We start from the raw sequence: 20,849 nt of genomic DNA, 5'->3' as shown, positions 1-20,849 counted from the left end.
CAGGTACAGAATAGTGCAAAATCATCTGCATACTGAGAAATTGATACATTGTTGATATTCTGGCATACTTTAACTGTTGCAACATTAAATAGGATTGGGGAAAGAGGATCTCCCTGAGCTAATCCTCGTCTTGTAGTTCGACAAATGGTCCCGCCCTCAGCAATAATTATAAGATTACGTTCTTTAAGAAAAGTGTAAATGTATTTGCACATTTTTGTTCCAATGCCGAGATTGTTCATTATACATACCAACCTTTTTATGTCTACATTATTGTAGGCATTGTCAATGTCTATGAAACTAGCTATAGTTAGTTTCTTCTTTGAAAAGCCTAATTGGATTGACAACACTAAACTACTAAGATTATCTAGTGTCGAGCGACACTTTCTAAATCCGGTGGTTTTTGTGGACAACATATTATTACTCTCAACGAACCACTCTAATCTTTGCATTAGAATGCTATGAAAGGATTTGCATATACACGAAATTAAGGATATAGGTCTCAGTGAAGATAAACAATTAAGATCTCGGCCTGGTTTGGGTATTGGGACAATTTTAACATCCCTCCACTGCTTAGGAACAAAACCGGTATCAAGAAATTTGTTAAAAAGTGATAACAATAATAATTTGCCATTTTCTGGGAGAAATTTCAGCATAGAATAGCAGACATTGTCGCAACCTGGTGACGTATCCTTGCTTCGAATTAGCGTTTTCTCTAGCTCTTGAATTGATATCTCAACTTCTATAGATGATCTACACGTAAGAAATATAGGATCATCGGGGGGAACTGAATGAGGTGCTAGATTATTCAAAAATATATTTAGCTTGTCATTTGCTATATGTAATTTTGACTTATAACCTTTAATCCAATTAAGTTTATGGTATAGGTCACTTTGAGAAGTTGTGTAACCTAGCGAAGAGCAGAACAAATGCCAGTTCTGAAATTGAGCCTCTCTCATTGATTTTTGTGTAATTCTAACTTTTTTTTTGCCATAGTTCTAAATTATTAGGTGTAGGGTTTCGCCTAAACTGGGCCAAAGCTAGACGTCGTTCAGCAACCAACTGAGACAAATTTTGATTCCAATAGGACTTCGGAACAAACTTTCCAGCGGGGTCATTATTTATCTTAGAATAAGGTATGTAGGCATCCGCAGCTATATTTAAATGTTTAAGAAAGGTGTTATATGCATCTTGTAAATCTATGGGAATAACTAAATTACAAAATACATTATCAAGGTATGATTTATAGGATGTCCAATCCGCCTTTTTGTAATTCCTTTTAAGACTTGGATTATTTTCACATCGTATTTTAGTTTGAATTTTTATAATTCTGTGGTCACTACCTAAAGTTTCATTTAAAACAGACCATTTAAAAGAGAAAGCTATATCAGATGACGCTAATGATATGTCAGGAGAGGATTGCTTCAGCTCCCCGTTTGATAGTCTTATTCGGGTTGGTTCCCCCTCGTTTAGAGTAATATAAGTGCTATCTACTAGACTATCAAAAATTTGGCTACCCCTGTAATCTAATTTGCTCGACCAATTCGGATGATGTCCATTAAAATCTCCGAGCAGTAGGGATCTTTTATGAAATTTTGACAGGATGCGTTCCCAATCACTGTGCGTCGTTCTTACTGCTGGTGGACAATAAAGAGAAACTATATTTTCAATGTCACTGCAGTTACCGATTTTAACCGCAATATACTCTATACCTGGATTATTAAAATCCTGTGAAGTGTCTGTAATCATATACGAAGTTATTGAATTATGAATAATTATAGCCACTCCACCGTAAGCGTCATCTCTATCCTTGCGATAAGTTTTGTAACCACTTATGCTGAACAAACTACCCGGCTCAAACCAAGTTTCACTGATAACACAGATATGTATTTTTTCTTGTAACAATAAATTTTCTAATAACAACTTTTTAGGTCTTAAACTTTGTGAGTTCCACTCAAATATGTTCTAACTTGATTATTTTCATATTGTTTTTTTTATCCATTAAAAAAATTTAAAATTATATCTAATAAAGGCCAATCTTCGAGATTACTAGCTACTACTAAAATCAACCACTTTATAAAACACTTTAAAATATTTAATAATTTGTTTTTGATTGACACTTCCCGTAAAAATAAAATTTCTTTTAACTTAATTAATAACTCATTAAATTTTATAGGCTTATCTTGAGAGGGAGGGATATTACTATCAAAAGAAGGAGGAGTTTGATATTTAAAATTAAATGCATACTCTGAGTTATCAGCTTGTTTTCCAAACGACTGCTTCTTTGATGGCTTTTTCGACGAGCTCTGTGGTGCTGGCTTATTTCTAAGAATATCAGCAAAAGATCTTTCGTTGGACGGAAAAGAATTCTCCGCCGTAGAGGTAGGTGGTGGTGGTTCGTATTTCTGCTTCTCCTCCGCCCTCTTTTGTTCCGTCTTCTCAGGCTCTACGTACATGGTCATAGCCTTTCTGTATGTGCAGTTGAATTCTGCCATTAGTTCCCGCAATCTCTTTTCTTTTAAATATTTCGGGCACATTTTTGATAGCGAGATATGAGAACCAGAACAGTTGACACATGTGAATATTTGTGTGTCACAATTGGGGTGGTTTCCGGAGCATTTTGGGCAAACTATTTTATTTCCTGTACATTTCTTGGCCGTGTGTCCCAGTTTCCAGCAGCGCGAGCACTGAAAGACTGGGAATATATAAGGATCAATTTTTATTTTTAAACCATCGACGTATACAAATCCTGGTAGGTATGTGCCTTGAAAACAAAGACGTACCGACTCACTTGGTAACCACTCCTTTTCACTACGCCACTGAAGACGGTACACTGAAGGTAATTTTGCGGGGGCCGGGCATGTAATGCTTTCCAGTATTTCTTGGTCTGGCAACTCCAAGTCTACGTTTTTTAAAACGCCATATGAATAAGTCTGTTCCATAGCCCGTTGAAACTTCCATCCTTTTTCAATAAATTCTTTGCACGTTTCCAATCTGTCTGTCATTAATTCATTATTTAAGTCAATACGAATTTTATATGGATTTATGTATTTAACTTTAACTACATCCGTTATTTCATAAAGTTTTAGCAATTTCGCAAAAGCGAATTGTTTAGGTAATTTGTCATTGCAAGAAATATATAATTCTATAATACCACTTGGTTTATACCTTTTTTCTTTCTTCTTGGTTACTGTTTCCCATTGTAATTCTTCCTCATTCTCTTCATCGTCTCTGGGCCGTTTGTACCCCTCGGCCCCTGACTGGTTCATATTCTGCGATTGTGTGGGTTCAACTATTTGATCAATTTCTATCATTCTAAACTCATGCTCGCTCATTGGACTAATACTTCTGTTACTAAACTCATCCTCGTTCCTTATGCTCGTTTCGTCCATATTATTTATTGCAGTCTGAGTAAACAACGTGCATCATTCGTAGCGGCCGGCGCGATCAGCCGGCAGCGATAAGAATTAATGTAGGTCACTTCGCTTAATCGGTGCAAATACTCAACGTTTATTAACCTAATGCGTTGTGCACGGCTACCTCGTACGAGTGCCGCGGCGAGACTCCGGTGAAAGGTTGTAAGCCCAAGAAATCCTTTCTGATTAGGCGTTACTTGCTTAGGCATTGGCGCCATCTTGAAGTTCTTGGATATGAAGCCAATTGCTTAAAATCGATATCTCGGCGTCCGCTTGGACACCAATCGATTTTGGTTATTGGACCGATTGTTTCCGCTCTTTTGAATAAAAAATTGCGTTATATTATTTTGAATTATATATTATATTTTTGTAATGAATCATACTTTTCTTTTAGGAGAAACACTGTTTTGCTACAAATACATAAATTGTGTCTTGACCCGCAAGATGAACTTATCTTAGGTGTTAAAAATATCATATATTTTTTTCCAAGCACTAATATGTCACCATTTTAAACATACAGTTTTTTGAACACTCCTTTTTTAGCACATTTGTAAAGTCAAAGTCAAATATTTCTTTATTCAAATAGGCACATAGATGGCACTTTTGATGCGTTATTACATACAAAATGTGTACATTGCAGTGAGTAGTGATGGCGATAACTACAATCGTAAACTTAAAACTAAAGCTACGAGGGTTCCAATCGCGCCCTGGTCTAAGAAGAAGCCCACAACAAACTTAGCCGGGTGTTCTTTTTGTTATCACCATCTCACATTGTCATTAGAAAATATTTAAGAAGCAACCTGGTTAGAGCAATTGTTTACACCCAAGCTTTTTTATCGTTTACGTAATCCTTTATACTATAATTGGACTTTTCTATAAGCTTTCGCTTAATACAAACTTTGAACTTCTTTAGTGACATCCCCAAGATATCTACCGGTAATTTATTGAAAAATTGTATACAATTTCCTTTAAATGAATTGCTTATTTTGTGTAGTCTAGTGTATTGCACTGCAAGTTTATTTTTGCTTCTAACGTTCAAATTATTGCAGTCACATTTTCTTTTAAATTTTGATATATTTTTGTGAACATACATTAAATTTTCAAATATGTATATATGCAAATATATATGTTTATTTATATGCACCACCTACCTCTCTTCTTGAGCTGTGTTTTACGCCTTTGTTTGCCTGGGAGAGATTTATCGCTATGTAGCCTATAGGCCGCCAAATTGTATACTTTTTGTTAAATTTTTATTTATAACTAGCGGACCAGCGCGACTTCGTCCGCAAGTGAGTCGACTTAAAAAAATAGTCGTATCTTGTCGCGGACTGTTTTATAAAACTTTAAAGAAACAACTATTCCGACAATTCTGATATGCTTACTGCATACTTCCATCGTTTGGCGTAACGTTAACCGTTCACGCATCGCACGCATCAGAATCTAGCAAAAAGGATATTTTTTGCAGTTTTTGCAACAAAAACAACATTCACATTTGTACTAAGACTGGACCTTAAGTTAACAGTACAAAATGTATCCATCACAGGGCCACGAGCTATTAAGTGGCCCTGACACCACATCATCAGTGCGGCCGGAGGGAACCTCCCGCTGCGGGGGTAATTCAAATCTGACACCTACTGTAGGTATATCTAAATTGTTTCAATAGCTTATAAGAACTTGTTATAATATTAATGCTATAAGTTCCCTGCCTCGAACATAATCGATCAAGGGCAAGTCGAATTCACTCACTCCTCAACTTTATGTTCTCCTGGTACAAGAAATGTTGAAGTTATACTTTTTTTGCGGCGTTAGGAAAAAACATGGGAGTGGCCGATTGGCGCAGTGGGCCACCCTGCTTTCTGAGTCCAAGGCCGTGGGTTCGATTCCCAAAAATGTTTGTGGGATGAATATAAATGTTTTTCAGTTTCCGGGTGTTATCTGTATATTATTAGTATTTATGTATATCTGTCTATATATATAAAAGACAAAGTGTGTGGGTATGTTCCATATAGGCTCAGAAACGGCTGGACCGATTTAAATGAATTTTTCAGGGAATCTCCGGATTGACCTGGCGTGTAATCCTGTAAAGTTTGGTGACGATCGGAGCACTCCTATTTTTGAACTGTCAAACTGTCTAATACAGATTTTTTTTACTATGATGATATTCTATTGTTGGGTGTACATGGGTGTAGATAATGATCTTCACCCGCTCTAGAAAATAACAGAAGAGAATGAATACGGAGAGAAATAAATGATTTAATATATTATGAGACTTAAATTAAAAATTTATTGATGTAAGTTTATTGTTTCAATAAAATAAAGCAAAATCTAGCCCGGCGAAGCGGGCTGGGTACGCTAGTTATTCATAAAAATATTCATCAGTCGTCTTCGACCAGTAACACAAGCTACGTTTACTTTGGGGCTAGACGGCGATTTTTGTATTGTCGTAGTCGTATTTATATTTTCATCATCATCATCACATCAACCCATTATCGGCCCACTTCGGAGCACGGGTCTCCTCCCACAATGAGAAGGGGCTAAGGCCGTAGTCCACCACGCTGGCCCAGTGCGGATCGGTGGACTCCACACACCTTTTAGAACATTATGTAGAACTCTCACGCATGCAGGTCTCCTCACGATGTTTTCCTTCACCGTTGAACCAAGTGATATCTTAATCACTTAAAACGCACATAACTTGTATAGTCAGTACATATTTGAAAATTTAATGCACGTTTATAAAAACATTTCTAAATTTAAGAAAAAATGTGACTGCAATAATGCAAACATTAGAAGTAAGAATAAACTTACAGTGCAATATACTAGGTTACATAAAATTCATAATTCGCGTGATGGAAATTGCATACAATTCTTACAATAAATGACCCATTGATATCTTGGAGATGTCTCTTAAAAAGTCTTGTCAAGTCATTGTCTCTCAATGTTTGTATTAAACGTAAGCTTATAGAAAAGTCATATTATAGTATAAAGGACTACGTAATCGATAAAAAAGCTTGCGTGCGAATGATTGCTCTAACCAGGTTGCTCTTCTTAGAGAGATGGTGATAACAAAAAAACCCGGCTAAGTTTTTTGTGGGCTTCTTCTTAGACCAGGACGCGTTTGGAACCCTCTTAGCTTTAATTTTAAGTTTACGAATGTGGTTATCGCCATCGTCTCGCTACCGTGTAATTCTCATGTACGCTTCGAAAGTGCCACCTCACTACCTCACCTATACTAGAATAAGGATATTTTTGACTTTGAATTTGACTTTGAAAAGTTAGAGGTGCTGGAATTCGAACTCAACCCCCGAAAGGGAAGTCGAGTTGCTCATTGCGCTAATTTATATATTTATTCATATTTAATATTTATTCAATGTGGTTGCAAAGACTCAAACTGTACACCAATGAGCTGCAAAGGACACTTCATCTTGTTTTCACTGTCCAGGCTTCAGTGTATGTACAGTGCCAGTATCCATCACTTGATCCGAAGCATTAGGTATCACGGTATCGCCTCATCAGTTCGAGGAACCGCCCCGCTGCGACTGTAATTCACATCTCACACCTCCGTGCATCTGGATTGTTAGAATGTACCACGGTGCACAGTTTTGATACTTGATCAGTGTAAAGGATGCCTTTTTTTGGTACTTGGTTGAGATCACAGAAAAGTCAAAGTCAAAGTCAAAAGTCAAACATTTCTTTATTCTAATGCTAATTGCATGCTTTTTGCTTTGCTTTTATATCTATAAGGGCATTGTAGAAGTTTGTGGCTCAAACTTTACACTCATGAGCTGCTAAGGACACTCCATCTTGTTTTCACTGTCCAGGCTTCAGTGAACGGCTCTTTAAATTACAACAATTAAAAACAATACTTATAATAAAAAAATAAATAAATATACTACGACAATACACACATCGCCACCTAGCCCCAAAGTAAGCGAAGCTTGTGTTATGGGTACTAAGTACTATACTAATATTTTTATGAATAATATAAATAAATACTTATAATATACAGATAAACACCCAGACACTGAAAAACATTTATGTTCATCACACAAACATTTTTCAGTTGTGGGAATCGAACCCACGGCCTTGGACTCAGAAAGCAGGGTCGCGACTCACTGCGCCAGTCGGCCGTCACTTATTATTTTTTTCTACAATTCACTAAATGTAAATTTTAGGCGCACATTTTAAGTATCAAGTGTGTTCGTTTGCGGTACACCGTAATATATTGATGATGCTGTAACAGTCTATTGTGATCTTTTGTTAGATTATGATAACCGAGATAAGTTATTCTCGAGTTAATATAAATGTCTGCCTGTCTGTCCGGGCTCGCTTACTATGGAAATGCGTGTTTGTTTTGTCATTGTAGGCTGTAGTGGAATATCTCTTAAATAAATCTATCTAGTTTTCACTAGACTACTGCTGGTCTAGTGATTTGATTACGAGGTCCTGGATTCGAACCCACGTCGGGCAACAAATTTTTGTGTACCTATTGAATTTTTTACAGACTGTGAATGTTTGTTTTTCATGTTCGGGCATAACACTCTTCAACCAGTGGCGTGCACTCCATACAAGCATAAACGCACTGCTTCCCTAAAATGTTTGTATGTCTCATAAAGAGCGAGATAAGCATAAAAGCACTGCCTACCCTAAAATATTTGTATGTCTCATAAAGGATGAGACAGACAAACTTTTTAGTTTGTATGGCGGTAGGTACTTGTCCAACGAGCTCTGTCACAATAAACTTTACCACTAAAACTCTGTAGTCGCGGACTAACCAGTAGTGGCATAAAAAAAACTAAATAATTGTATTTATTACATTCCTTCAACCATATTATAAACGACTTAGACATCGGGAGGTAGTTTTGCATCGTTCGAGTCCATGTAGGACTGAATTGTATAGAATATATATCAAATGAATAGTATCGAAATACCCACCAACTCAATGTCATGAACATTGGTTGTTGATCAAATATAATTTTAATTGTTTCTTGGAAACTATTTATGAATTTAATAATAATTATATGCGATTTGTGACTGATCAGTTTTTTTTTTTTTAAACCAACGAAAATGCTGTTAAGGCTCATTATCTCGCTCAGTAAAGACGACTATTATTATTTATTTATCTACTCAAACTCATATTTAAGTATTTATGGTATATTAAGATACGTATTAGTATTGTGAATTGTAGAAAAAAATAATAAGTGACGGCCGACTGGCGCAGCGAGTCGCGACCCTGCTTTCTGAGTCCAAGGCCGTGGGTTCGATTCCGACAACTGAAAAATGTTTGTGTGATGAACATGAATGTTTTTCAGTGTCTGGGTGTTTATCTGTATATTATAAGTATTTATGTGTATACTATTCATAATATTCATCAGCTTTCTTTGTACCCATAACACAAGCTACGCTTACTTTGGGGCTAGGTGGCGATGTTTTTATTGTCTTGGTATATTTATTATTATTTATTATATTTATTTTTTATATTTATCAATAGTATTTTTTTTTTATTTGTGTAGTCTGGTTTATGTATTAGTATGTAGATATTTGTATGTATGTACTAAATAGTGTACCCACCTATTTGTTTTCTTTTTAGTTTTCCTAATCCTAAGGTTGCCTGGCAGAGATCGCTACTTAGCGATAAGGCCGCCTTTTGTATCCTGCTTCATTCTTCATGTGTTTGTTCTTTTTTTGTCTCGTTTTTCTGAGTGGTGTACAAATAAAGAGTATAAATAAATAAAAATGAATTTTTTTAGGGAAATAATAATTACAAAGTAAAATTAATATTTACAATAAATATGAGCCGTCTGTTCAGTTATGGGCATGGTACCCAAAATGCTGGCGCTATTGCCCCTTTGTATAGCTAGACTTAGCCGTTGGGCTAAATAAGCGCCAGCTCTTGGGTCACCAGACGTAAGGACCAGTTTTTGTGACACTATGTTAATAAAATGTTTCGTGTCCGAAGACCATGGCCCCAGAGTCTAAAACGCAAGCGCCGCAAAAACGAAGTCATTACAATGTAATTATGCGTTTTTGTAAAAATCTTAATCAATTTAATAAAATATATGGCCAATATGAATATATAGTCATCTAAAGTTTAATTATTTACCCATTTTTTAAATTTACTGTAACACATATTAATCAAGACACACGATAGCGTATCAGCCAAAGTCCAGCCAAGAAAAAAGAAATGGCGACGCAACTACCGTGTGTAATACACGGACCATTTAGAGCCATTTTTGCCTTCTTAATTAATCAAAATATATTTAACATAAACACATGAAATTTTGTTTATTTATTTCAATAAAGATTATTGAAATACACCCCTTAGATTAACTAGAATTAAATAGCGCCAGCATTTTGGATACTGTGCACATAAGTGAACAGTTAGACGGATTATATTTTTGTAAATATTAATGTTAGTTTTTAATTATTACTAGCTGACCCGTGCAACTTCGTTGCACCAAATCGGTTATTACATGAAAACACAAATAAAATGACATTTTCTAAAAATGAATCCTAGCTACTCGTAGATCGATTTATCGCCCCTGTAACCCCCGTATACTAAATTTCATGAAAATCGTTAGAGCCGATTCCGAGATTCCAATTATATATATACAAGAATTGCTCGTTTAAAGATATAAGATTATGTATTAACTAGAACCCTAAATTTCATAATTAGCGCTTCTCAATTATTTTGTCGCCGACAACCACTCATATTCTTCATATGGAACTTGGCTTAAATTTTTTACATTCATTATGTTTTTGACTGGATCGTTTTACTTCATACCTTGAATTAAAATTAATTGTTTTTACTAAACTCGCCTCCTTAATCTTCAGTTCAAAAGGTTTAACGCAATCCACAGTTGTCGAACAGGCAACAAAAGGTATAAAAGGACACAGTACGCGTCTCCGGCGCAGTTTGTTTTACATGATAATTGGCCGACGCCTGCGCACGTATAAAGCTGCATAAAGCTTTACGTCTTTATTAAACTTGTATTATAAAACCAATATTATACGACTAGTAGCTATCAATCTAAACTTGTATAATAAATGAGCATGCGAAGTCTTGGCTATAAAATAAACTAGGTATTTTTTTACTTATACGAGTACTTTAGTGCTGAAAATGTTGATGAAGTCATCCATGACGTTTCTTCAACGGCTACACCTTGGCTTTATCGTCTGGAGCGTGCACAGATATGACTAGCCAAATTTTGTTTTAAAGATTCGATTGCACGACCCGCAGAAAAGTTTATTTTATTTATTTAATAGGAAGCCAACGTTATATACTACGGACTGACGGAGTCACCTCACTGTGACATATTTGCGGATCCTTGGAACAAAGTTTGTAACCATTGCCTACAGTACAGTGAGAAATGTAATAGCACCATGTTTTTGGCTTAACTATTTTTTTGATATTTCGAGAAGATAGTATAATTAGGTAAAACTATTGTAAACTTTACTGAATTGTTGTAATTATGTTTTGTTTCTGTTTTTTTTTCTGTTTTTTTTTTTTTCTCTTTTTAATCTGCTATGTATTTGATTAGTGTAATTGGTGTTAACCGTACGTACTAATTGAATTAAAAATAAATAAATAATATACAATGCCTTAAATTTATGATAAACATATATAACGGTAATATTATGAATTATACATTGTATACCCACTTACAGGCTAACTCTGCTTGCATCATGAAATATAGACGTTCTTCAATATAAGTTAACCGCTTTAATAAGTTGACCGATGTTATTATAGTAATATGTATAGGATGGCTTAGGCATTTTTTTTTGTTATGGCGCTTTGAGTCAAGGTGTCCTAGACGTTTCGAAATGAAAATGTTACACAGACAATAATAAAATCTATTTTTTGTAACCGCAAATTAATGACTGTTTTCACTAACGACGGGCAGGGCGATGCGTAAGTAAGTAACGTCTTATCAAAGAACCTAGGCATACATTTACCTTTCACCAATCGATTTTCACTAGACAACTTATATAACCTAACTTGTCTATGGTTATTGCCTCAAGTTTTGGTATTTTTTGTTTGCATTATAATATTTTTCATTTTTCATTTAGATTTAAGATTATTAAAACAACCGAATTTATATTTTTTCAAATTTCAAGTCTCAGTAAAGGAGTCATGTTTTTCGTATGAATTAAGAGATTATTAAAGAAAAAAAAAACCGAATTTATATTTTTTTCATCCGTCAAGTGTCAGTATACGAGTCCCTTAACTTTTTGACCCGCTGAATCAGTATCGTAACTTTAACCGGCGCCTAACGTCTGTTACAGTAAATTTATAAAGTGGGTAAATAATTAAACTTTAGATAACTATAAATTCATATTTGCCAAATATTTTATTAAATAAATTGATTAGGATATTTTAAAATTTGACTAAAAAACCAATGTTTTCAGTGTCTGGGTGTTTATCTGTTTATTATAAGTATTTATGTATATTATTCATAAAAATATATATTCATCAGCCATCTTAGCACCCATAACACAAGCTATGCTTACTTTGGGGCTAGATGGCGATGTGTGTAATGTCGTATTATATTTATTTATTTATTTATTTATTAATCTTGTGCACGCCACTAACTATAGTGGGCCGGTAATGCATTCATATGACTATGATGATGATGGCTAAACTACTCGTAATAGAATTAAAAAAAAAAAACCTTTTCCCCAGCACTGAACGGTAGATACAATGATAACAATATACCTTCGAGCGCCTCGTTCATAAAGACAAAACAAAACAAAACCATTGTTACAATTTAAACAACCATAAAAATAATGGCCACCTTAGAAAATACATTTATTGTGATCATTTATCACTATAAATCGATTATACTAAATCACCCAATCCTTTAGTCCCTGTTAACCTCTATTTATATGTTACTTAGGTTGATTTTCGCCTGTATAACAAGCGAGCGTAGGCGCAACTGGTACTGTACAACATTGCTCGGCTACGGAAGTGTCAATGGGCTTCGGTACAAATACTTTTATAGACAAGCCGGGAAATATTGGTTTTAGTTACAAGATTTTATTTAAATTATCAATACTACAGATTTAATGAAAGTACCATAAAGGCCATGGGTAGTAGTAGAGCTCTTTGTGATAGTTGTAGTACAGCTTTTTGAAACTGCTCGTCTTGGGACGTACTACAACCATGCTTATTTCAGCCGCCAAGCAGCATTGCTGCCATAGAGTCCTCATTCAGTCATTATTGCAGAACATATAGAGTTCTCATTGAGTCACTATTGCAGAATATACAGAGATCACATTCAGTCATTATTGCAGAATAGATAGAGTCATCATTCAGTCACTATTGCAGAACATACAAAGTTCACATTCAGTCATAATTGCAGAATAGATAGAGTCATCATTCAGTCATTATTACAGAACGTATAGAGTCCTCATTCAGTCATTATTGCAAAACATATAGAGTCCTCATTTAGTCACTATTGCAGAACATACAAAGTACACATTTAGTCATTATTGCAGAACAGATAGAGTCATCATTCAGTCATTATTGCAGAACGTATAGAGTCCTCATTCAGTCATTATTGCAGAACATACAGAGTTCTCATTTAGTCATTATTGCAGAACATATAGAATCCTCATTCAGTCATTATTGCAGAACATATAGAGTCCTCATTCAGTCACTTATTGCACAACATATAGAGTTCTCATTTAGTCATTATTGCAGAACATATAGAATCCTCATTCAGTCATTATTGCAGAACATATAGAGTCCTCATTCAGTCACTATTGCAGAACATACAAAGATCACATTCAGTCATTATTGCAGAATAGATAGAGTCATCATTCAGTCATTATTGCAGAACATACAGAGTCCTCATTTAGTCATTATTGCAGAACATATAGAGTCATCATTTAGTCATTATTACAGAACGTATAGAGTCCTCATTCAGTCATTATTGCAAAACATATAGAGTCCTCATTTAGTCACTATTGCAGAACATACAAAGTTCACATTTAGTCATTATTGCAGAACAGATAGAGTCATCATTCAGTCATTATTGCAGAACGTATAGAGTCCTCATTCAGTCATTATTGCAGAACATACAGAGTTCTCATTTAGTCATTATTGCAGAACATATAGAATCCTCATTCAGTCATTATTGCAGAAGATATAGAGTCCTCATTCAGTCACTTATTGCACAACATACAGAGTTCTCATTTAGTCATTATTGCAGAACATATAGAATCCTCATTCAGTCATTATTGCAGAACATATAGAGTCCTCATTCAGTCACTATTGCAGAACATACAAAGATCACATTCAGGCATTATTGCAGAATAGATAGAGTCATCATTCGGTCATTATTGCAGAACATACAGAGTCCTCATTTAGTCATTATTGCAGAACATATAGAGTCCTCATTCAGTCACTATTGCAGAACATATAGAGTTCTCATTCAGTCACTATTGCAGAACATACAAAGTTCACATTCAGTCATTATTGCAGAACATATAGAGTTCTCATTCAGCCACTATTGCAGAACATACAAAGTTCACATTCAGTCATTATTGCAGAACATATAGAGTTCTCATTCAGTCACTATTACAGAACATACAAAGTTCACATTCAGTCATTATTGCAGAACATATAGAGTCCTCATTCAGTCATTATTGCTAAAAAATATAGAGTAATCATTCAGTCACTATTGCAGAACATACAGAGATCACATTCAGTCACTATTGCAGAACATACAAAGTTCACATTCAGTCATTATTGAAGAACATATAGAGTCCTCATTCAGTCATTATTGCAAAACATATAGAGTCCTCATTCAGTCACTATTGCAGAACATACAAAGTTCACATTCAGTCATTATTGCAGAATAGATAGAGTCATCATTCAGTCATTATTGCAGAACGTATAGAGTCCTCATTCAGTCATTATTGCAGAACGTATAGAGTCCTCATTCAGTCATTATTGCAGAACATACAGAGTTCACATTTAGTCATTATTGCAGAACATATAGAATCCTCATTCAGTCATTATTGCAGAACATATAGAGTCCTCATTCAGTCACTTATTGCACAACATATAGAGTTCTCATTTAGTCATTATTGCAGAACATATAGAATCCTCATTCAGTCATCATTGCAGAACATATAGAGTCCTCATTCAGTCACTATTGCAGAACATACAAAGATCACATTCAGTCATTATTGCAGAATAGAAAGAGTCATCATTCAGTCATTATTGCAGAACATACAGAGTCCTCATTTAGTCATTATTGCAGAACATATAGAGTCATCATTTAGTCATTATTACAGAACGTATAGAGTCCTCATTCAGTCATTATTGCAAAACATATGGAGTCCTCATTTAGTCACTATTGCAGAACATACAAAGTTCACATTTAGTCATTATTGCAGAACAGATAGAGTCATCATTCAGTCATTATTGCAGAACGTATAGAGTCCTCATTCAGTCATTATTGCAGAACATACAGAGTTCTCATTTAGTCATTATTGCAGAACATATAGAATCCTCATTCAGTCATTATTGCAGAAGATATAGAGTCCTCATTCAGTCACTTATTGCACAACATACAGAGTTCTCATTTAGTCATTATTGCAGAACATATAGAATCCTCATTCAGTCATTATTGCAGAACATATAGAGTCCTCATTCAGTCACTATTGCAGAACATACAAAGATCACATTCAGGCATTATTGCAGAATAGATAGAGTCATCATTCGGTCATTATTGCAGAACATACAGAGTCCTCATTTAGTCATTATTGCAGAACATATAGAGTCCTCATTCAGTCACTATTGCAGAACATATAGAGTTCTCATTCAGTCACTATTGCAGAACATACAAAGTTCACATTCAGTCATTATTGCAGAACATATAGAGTTCTCATTCAGCTACTATTGCAGAACATACAAAGTTCACATTCAGTCATTATTGCAGAACATATAGAGTTCTCATTCAGTCACTATTACAGAACATACAAAGTTCACATTCAGTCATTATTGCAGAACATATAGAGTCCTCATTCAGTCATTATTGCTAAAAAATATAGAGTCCTCATTCAGTCACTATTGCAGAACATACAGAGATCACATTCAGTCACTATTGCAGAACATACAAAGTTCACATTCAGTCATTATTGAAGAACATATAGAGTCCTCATTCAGTCATTATTGCAAAACATATAGAGTCCTCATTCAGTCTCTATTGCAGAACATACAAAGTTCACATTCAGTCATTATTGCAGAATAGATAGAGTCATCATTCAGTCATTATTGCAGAACGTATAGAGTCCTCATTCAGTCATTATTGCAGAACGTATAGAGTCCTCAGTCAGTCATTATTGCAGAACGTATAGAGTCCGCATTCAGTCATTATTGCAGAACATATAGAGTCCTCATTCAGTCATTATTGCAGAAAATATAGAGTCCTCATTCAGTCATTATTGCAGAAAATATAGAGTCCTCATTCAGTCACTTATTGCAGAACAAACAGAGTTCTCATTTAGTCATTATTGCAGAACATATAGAATCCTCATTCAGTCACTATTGCAGAACATATAGAGTCCTCATTCAGTCCTTCTTGCAGAACATACAGAGTGCTCAATCAGTCATTATTGCATGCAATGCATTCTATCCAAAAACAGTGAAAAAGCCCCGTGCACGTTTTATTTCACACCCGCAGAATGTTGCTAGCTTATAAACTTTTCCCATTTTATTGTAAACGTTTAAAACATAAGTGGTAAAATAATCACTGTCAACTGCTAAAAGGAGTGGAGTGACTAACCGTCTGTTCGAGGAACACTAAAGTGGAGTGGTTTTTGATGCTTCAATATTAGTCGTGTACACGGTTTATGTCACCACAACTTTGCCCATCATTATCAGTTGCAGTAGCCTGTATCTATCATGCCGAAGCACATGCCCTAGACAAGCAACTTTTTTCTTTTTGACGGTCTTCCAAAGTTCGCGCTGACAACCAACTCGTCGCAAGACTTCCTCATTGGTAACCTTTAGGTGTACCTACTTGAATTCAAAGTTTTCGATTCTCGCGCTTTTCTCTTACATCTGTTTTGGCCAGGTTTTGTTGGTAGCAAGATACAGCCTATCCATATACTTATAATCGTCCTATTTCTGGGCACAAGTCCTCTGCGTAGGAGAGAGGGTGTAAGGGCAAAAACCCACCACGCTTCTTCAATGCTCATTGGTGGGCTTTAGCGACTATTGTCACAATTTAGTTATAATAAACGGGACCGAAGCGATGCCTTAACGTGCTCCCCGAGGCACGCGGGTTTACAGTTGAAACCACCGATTTCCTAATCCCGGACAGTCTAAGACAGCTCATGATCTCATGTGAAGGGTTTCGTACATCTCAGATAAAACCAGTGTCATCTGATATTGTGCATACAAATTTATGGTCATTTTGGCATCATTTTACACCCATAAACTCTTTATTCGGATGAATCATTGTGCTTTAAATAACTACAATTTAGATACTTTACGGTCGATTTATATCCAATCTGTGGGTTTTGTTATAGGTTTTAGTATCGTATTACAACTGGATAACGACATTGTAGTAGGTTAGAGAGGTATTTAAAGTTAGGTCGCGTGAATATTATAGAAACATTTCAAAAAGTTGGTAGGCGTATGTATGATATTTATCTTCATTTAAAGGTATAAAGCTAATTTATTTATTTGTAATTTTATAATTTTTATTGGTCGTTTTCTTTATACGCATTTGAAATTAAAACAAATTCTAAATTCTAAATTCATTTATTTCAAGTAGACCTACTTTATAAGCACTTTTGAAACGTCAAGTATGTATGTTTGTAGTGACTCTACCACCGTTCAGCCATTTTGGGTGATTGAGCAACCATAGCGTATTCGAGGTCTAAATTTGATTTTTCATCACATAAATGATGAATAATTTTTTTGGCATGAAAAAAAACTAACTTGTTTATGCAACTGAAAAGCAAGAAATTAATATTTTCTACAACATTTTAAAGTCGGAGCCAAGTAAAATGTAGAAAATTAGGTATAGAACATATCCCTACCTTGTATTCCCTTTTATATAGTAGTATCTATCTATCTTGTAATGAGGCCCGCTTCAGCGGGTGCACTTCGACCCTCCAGGATCTTTTGTGCTCGCCCCGTCCTTGTAAATAGCTTCAAATATCCACTCTAAGAGTTTGATTGAAGCTTTTAGGTTGGAGGCACAGTAATCCACTGGTTGTGGATAGGCCACTCCCAAGAGGTCCAAGCGCTTTCTAGCCAATCCGTCGCATTCATAAAGTAAATGCTCCATGGACTCGACGTCCTCGTTGCAGGCCCTACATGTAGGGTCATCAATTATGCCCCTTTTTCAGCAGCATGGACGCTGTGCCGAAGTGTCCTGTTATGGCCGCTATGGCGTATCTTGCCTGTCTCCTACTCAGTCTGTTAAGTCCCCCAGTGGCCCCAGTTGCGCCCACGAATTTCTTGGAGTGCCTTAGACCTTTTAATTTGTCCCATTTATATAGTAGTAATATATAGTAGTAAGGAAAATACCAGTATTTTTTCATGATTCATTTGATGAAAAAAAATCATCAAATCTAGACCTCGTGATCAATACTCAACATTCTAACCACTATACCAAGAGGCAGTCAGGTATATTACAAGCCCATAACATCACCATAGATCACCATAAACGACTATTAACAGTTTATGGTCGTTAATAAAGAGCCTCGAACATTAATTACAACCGATGTTGTTGGTTGACATTTTGTATTGCTTTTTTGCTATTCGGACAAACTTTGTTTATTCATACATAAAGTGGGTTCTGTATGTCATAACCAAAAACTGTTTTTAAATTCTGAATATTACTAATAAGTAATAAATATATTACGACAAAAACATCACCATCTAGCCCCAAAGTAAGCGTAGTTTGTGTTATGGGCACCTACTAAGATAACTAATGCATATTTTTATGGAAAATATACATAAATACTTATAATATAGGAATAAACACCCATACACTGAAAATCATTATTTTTCATTATAAAAACATTTTCCAGTTGTGAGAATCGAACCCACGGCCTTAACTCAGATTGCAGGGTCGCTGCCCACTGCGCCAATCGGCTGTCATGTTATTATTATTTAATTTATAAACCTAACATTTATGACTAGCTTTGAGCCTTAAGGTAACTTATACGCGGTCGAAGTCGTGGGGGACAACGTTAATAGATAGACGTAATATGCTGTCGCGGACTTTTTTTAGAACGTTCAAAAGGGAACTCTGTCTCACAATATTTTATCGAAACTTTAACTGTTTACGCAGCGCACGCAGCGAAAGCTCTTAAAAGGAAAAAAAAATAACATTTTGAACATCCTCCAATGGTGTTATGCTGCTATTAGTATTAGCGTGATGATACAGCTATAGGCCTTCCTCGATAAATGTGCTATCTATCACTGAAATCCATCCCTTCTCCCTGCTAATATTATAAATGTCTATGTAAGTTTGTTTGTTACTCTGTCATGCAAAAACTACATAACCGATCCTCATGAAACTTTGTACACATATTCTTGGAAGTGTAAGAAGTAATATAGGATACTTTTTATCCCGACATTAAGCTCGGTTCCTTTGGGAGAGGGGATGAAAGTGTTTGACGATTTTTTACCATAACTCCGACAAATTATAACCGATTTAAATAATTATTTTTGTACTATAGAGGTTATAATATGTGTTTAACTTTGCCCAAACTTTGTGTAGATCTGATGAATGTGGTTAGAGATAGAGGACATAACTCCTCAGCGGAAAGCAAACCCCTTATTTAAGGCTTAGCGATACTGAATACTTTATTTTTTTTAGAACTACAACTTAATTGAATGCCACATCAAAAAACAAAATCAAACGCAGACGAAGTCGCGGGCAAGAGCTAGTTATTTTATAAATCAGACCAGTAGTTCCTGAGATCATCACGATGAAGTAAACAAATATACCCTTCAGCTTTATATATTAGTATATACCTATATATGATGATGACGGCCGATTGGCGCAGTTTGCACCAACCCTTTTGTGCCCAGGGCCGTGGGTTCGATTCCCACAACTGGAAAAATGTTTGTGTGATGAGCATGAATGTTTGTCAGTGTCTGGGTGTTTATATGTATATTTTAAGTATTTATGTATATTATTAATAAAAATATGCATCAGTCGTCTTAGTAGCCATAACAAAAGCTGCGTTTACTTTGGGGGCTAGATGGCGGTGTGTGTATTGTCGTAGTATATTTATTTATTTATTTTATATATTATCATATATTTGTTACTTTTTTTTATTCTACCTTTTAGTCTAGGAGGCTAACGTCACATAGTTTTTTCTATAGACAGCCTTTAAGTTAGCCTTTAACTGCAATTTCACCTGCTGGTAAGTTATGATGCAGTCTAAAATGGTAGCGGGCTAACCTGTTTGGGAGTAAAGCAGTTAAAACCATACCAATTGCGTTTTCTACCCTAAATCACTTAGCGGCAAGTTTTTGTCGGTAGGGTGGTAACTAGCCGCAGGTGAAGCCTCCCATCAGAACAGACCAAAGAAATTATAAATTTGGAAATCGAACTTGGGACCTCCACACAGCGCTTGCGCCAGGAAGGTCGACAAAACGTCCACGTAGTTTGAGAAACTTCATGATATAAATGAGCATACAGCTTCATCATCAACATTATTTATCACTACGAGGCACAAGGTCTCTTCTCAGAATGAAAAAGGTGCGTTAGGGTCCACCATGTTGGCCAAATTAGGATTTGTGGACTTCACACGCCCTTGAACGTTATGGAGAACTCTTAGTCACAGGCATGCAGGTTTTCTCACGACGGGTTACGTTACGATGTCGTGTAGAAACCTTAAAGGTAGAATATCTTTAATAGATGGACCCGCTACCGGCTTAGACTGCATCATCACGTACCATCGGTGAGATTGCAGTCAAGGGCTAACTTGTAGTGAAAAGTACAACAAAACTTCCGTATTCCACCTATTTTCCCTTTGCTTGGACATCATTCGAAAGAGGCATTAAAAACCTATATCCAAGATAGGGAATACATCTGTAATTTAATCAATAGATATCATTAGATACATATTTATAAGCTTGTAAAAGACACCATGAATTATTTAGACGTTTGTCGCCTTAATGCGTACACAAACTGGTTTATAATATTATATTTACATTATAAATAAGTATATTAAAGTAATTAATGTCAGTTTATCGAATAGGATTTAATATAGATAAATCAAGAGTCAGATATTAAAAGATATTAGGTATCGAAATGTATTCTTGGGCTTAAGCGCTGCATCCCACTTTGAATTATTATTATTTTAACTGACAAATTGTATGTTCAGAATGCAAATGCTCGTTGGAATTGCAAGTGCAAGTTGCGAGTGCACGTTGGTTGTGCAAGTGCAAAT

General features: G+C 35.4%; 1 protein-coding gene across 1 annotated transcript; it reads right to left on the bottom strand.

Moving 5' to 3' along the window:
* Positions 1 to 1,612: 1,612 nt before the first annotated feature.
* On the bottom strand, positions 1,613 to 3,389 carry LOC120634069. Its single transcript, XM_039904464.1, has 4 exons — positions 3,152 to 3,389; positions 2,789 to 2,995; positions 2,245 to 2,692; positions 1,613 to 1,634 (listed from the first exon to the last, which is right to left on the bottom strand). The coding sequence occupies exons 1-4, from the start codon at positions 3,387 to 3,389 to the stop codon at positions 1,613 to 1,615; spliced, it is 915 nt and encodes a 304-aa protein (XP_039760398.1).
* Between the last annotated feature and the right edge of the window lie 17,460 nt (positions 3,390 to 20,849).

The sequence above is a fragment of the Pararge aegeria genome, chromosome 23 (genome assembly GCF_905163445.1).
Source record: "Pararge aegeria chromosome 23, ilParAegt1.1, whole genome shotgun sequence".
In the NCBI taxonomy this organism is placed as follows: Eukaryota; Metazoa; Arthropoda; class Insecta; order Lepidoptera; family Nymphalidae; genus Pararge; species Pararge aegeria.
The sequence above is the reverse complement of the archived record's forward strand: the minus strand, read 5'-3'. Positions and strand labels throughout refer to the sequence as shown.

What these genes read in the sequence shown, in the direction of transcription:
- LOC120634069 (XM_039904464.1), bottom strand. Translation starts at nt 3,389, where the DNA reads ATGGACGAAACGAGCATAAGGAACGAGGATGAGTTTAGTAACAGAAGT. An exon ending in AAAAAGGTATAAACCAAGTG is followed by an intron (nt 2,996 to 3,151) that starts GTATTATAGAAT and finishes AATTAATGACAG; the next exon opens with ACAGATTGGAAACGTGCAAA. An exon ending in TGAAAAGGAGTGGTTACCAA is followed by an intron (nt 2,693 to 2,788) that starts GTGAGTCGGTAC and finishes ATATATTCCCAG; the next exon opens with TCTTTCAGTGCTCGCGCTGC.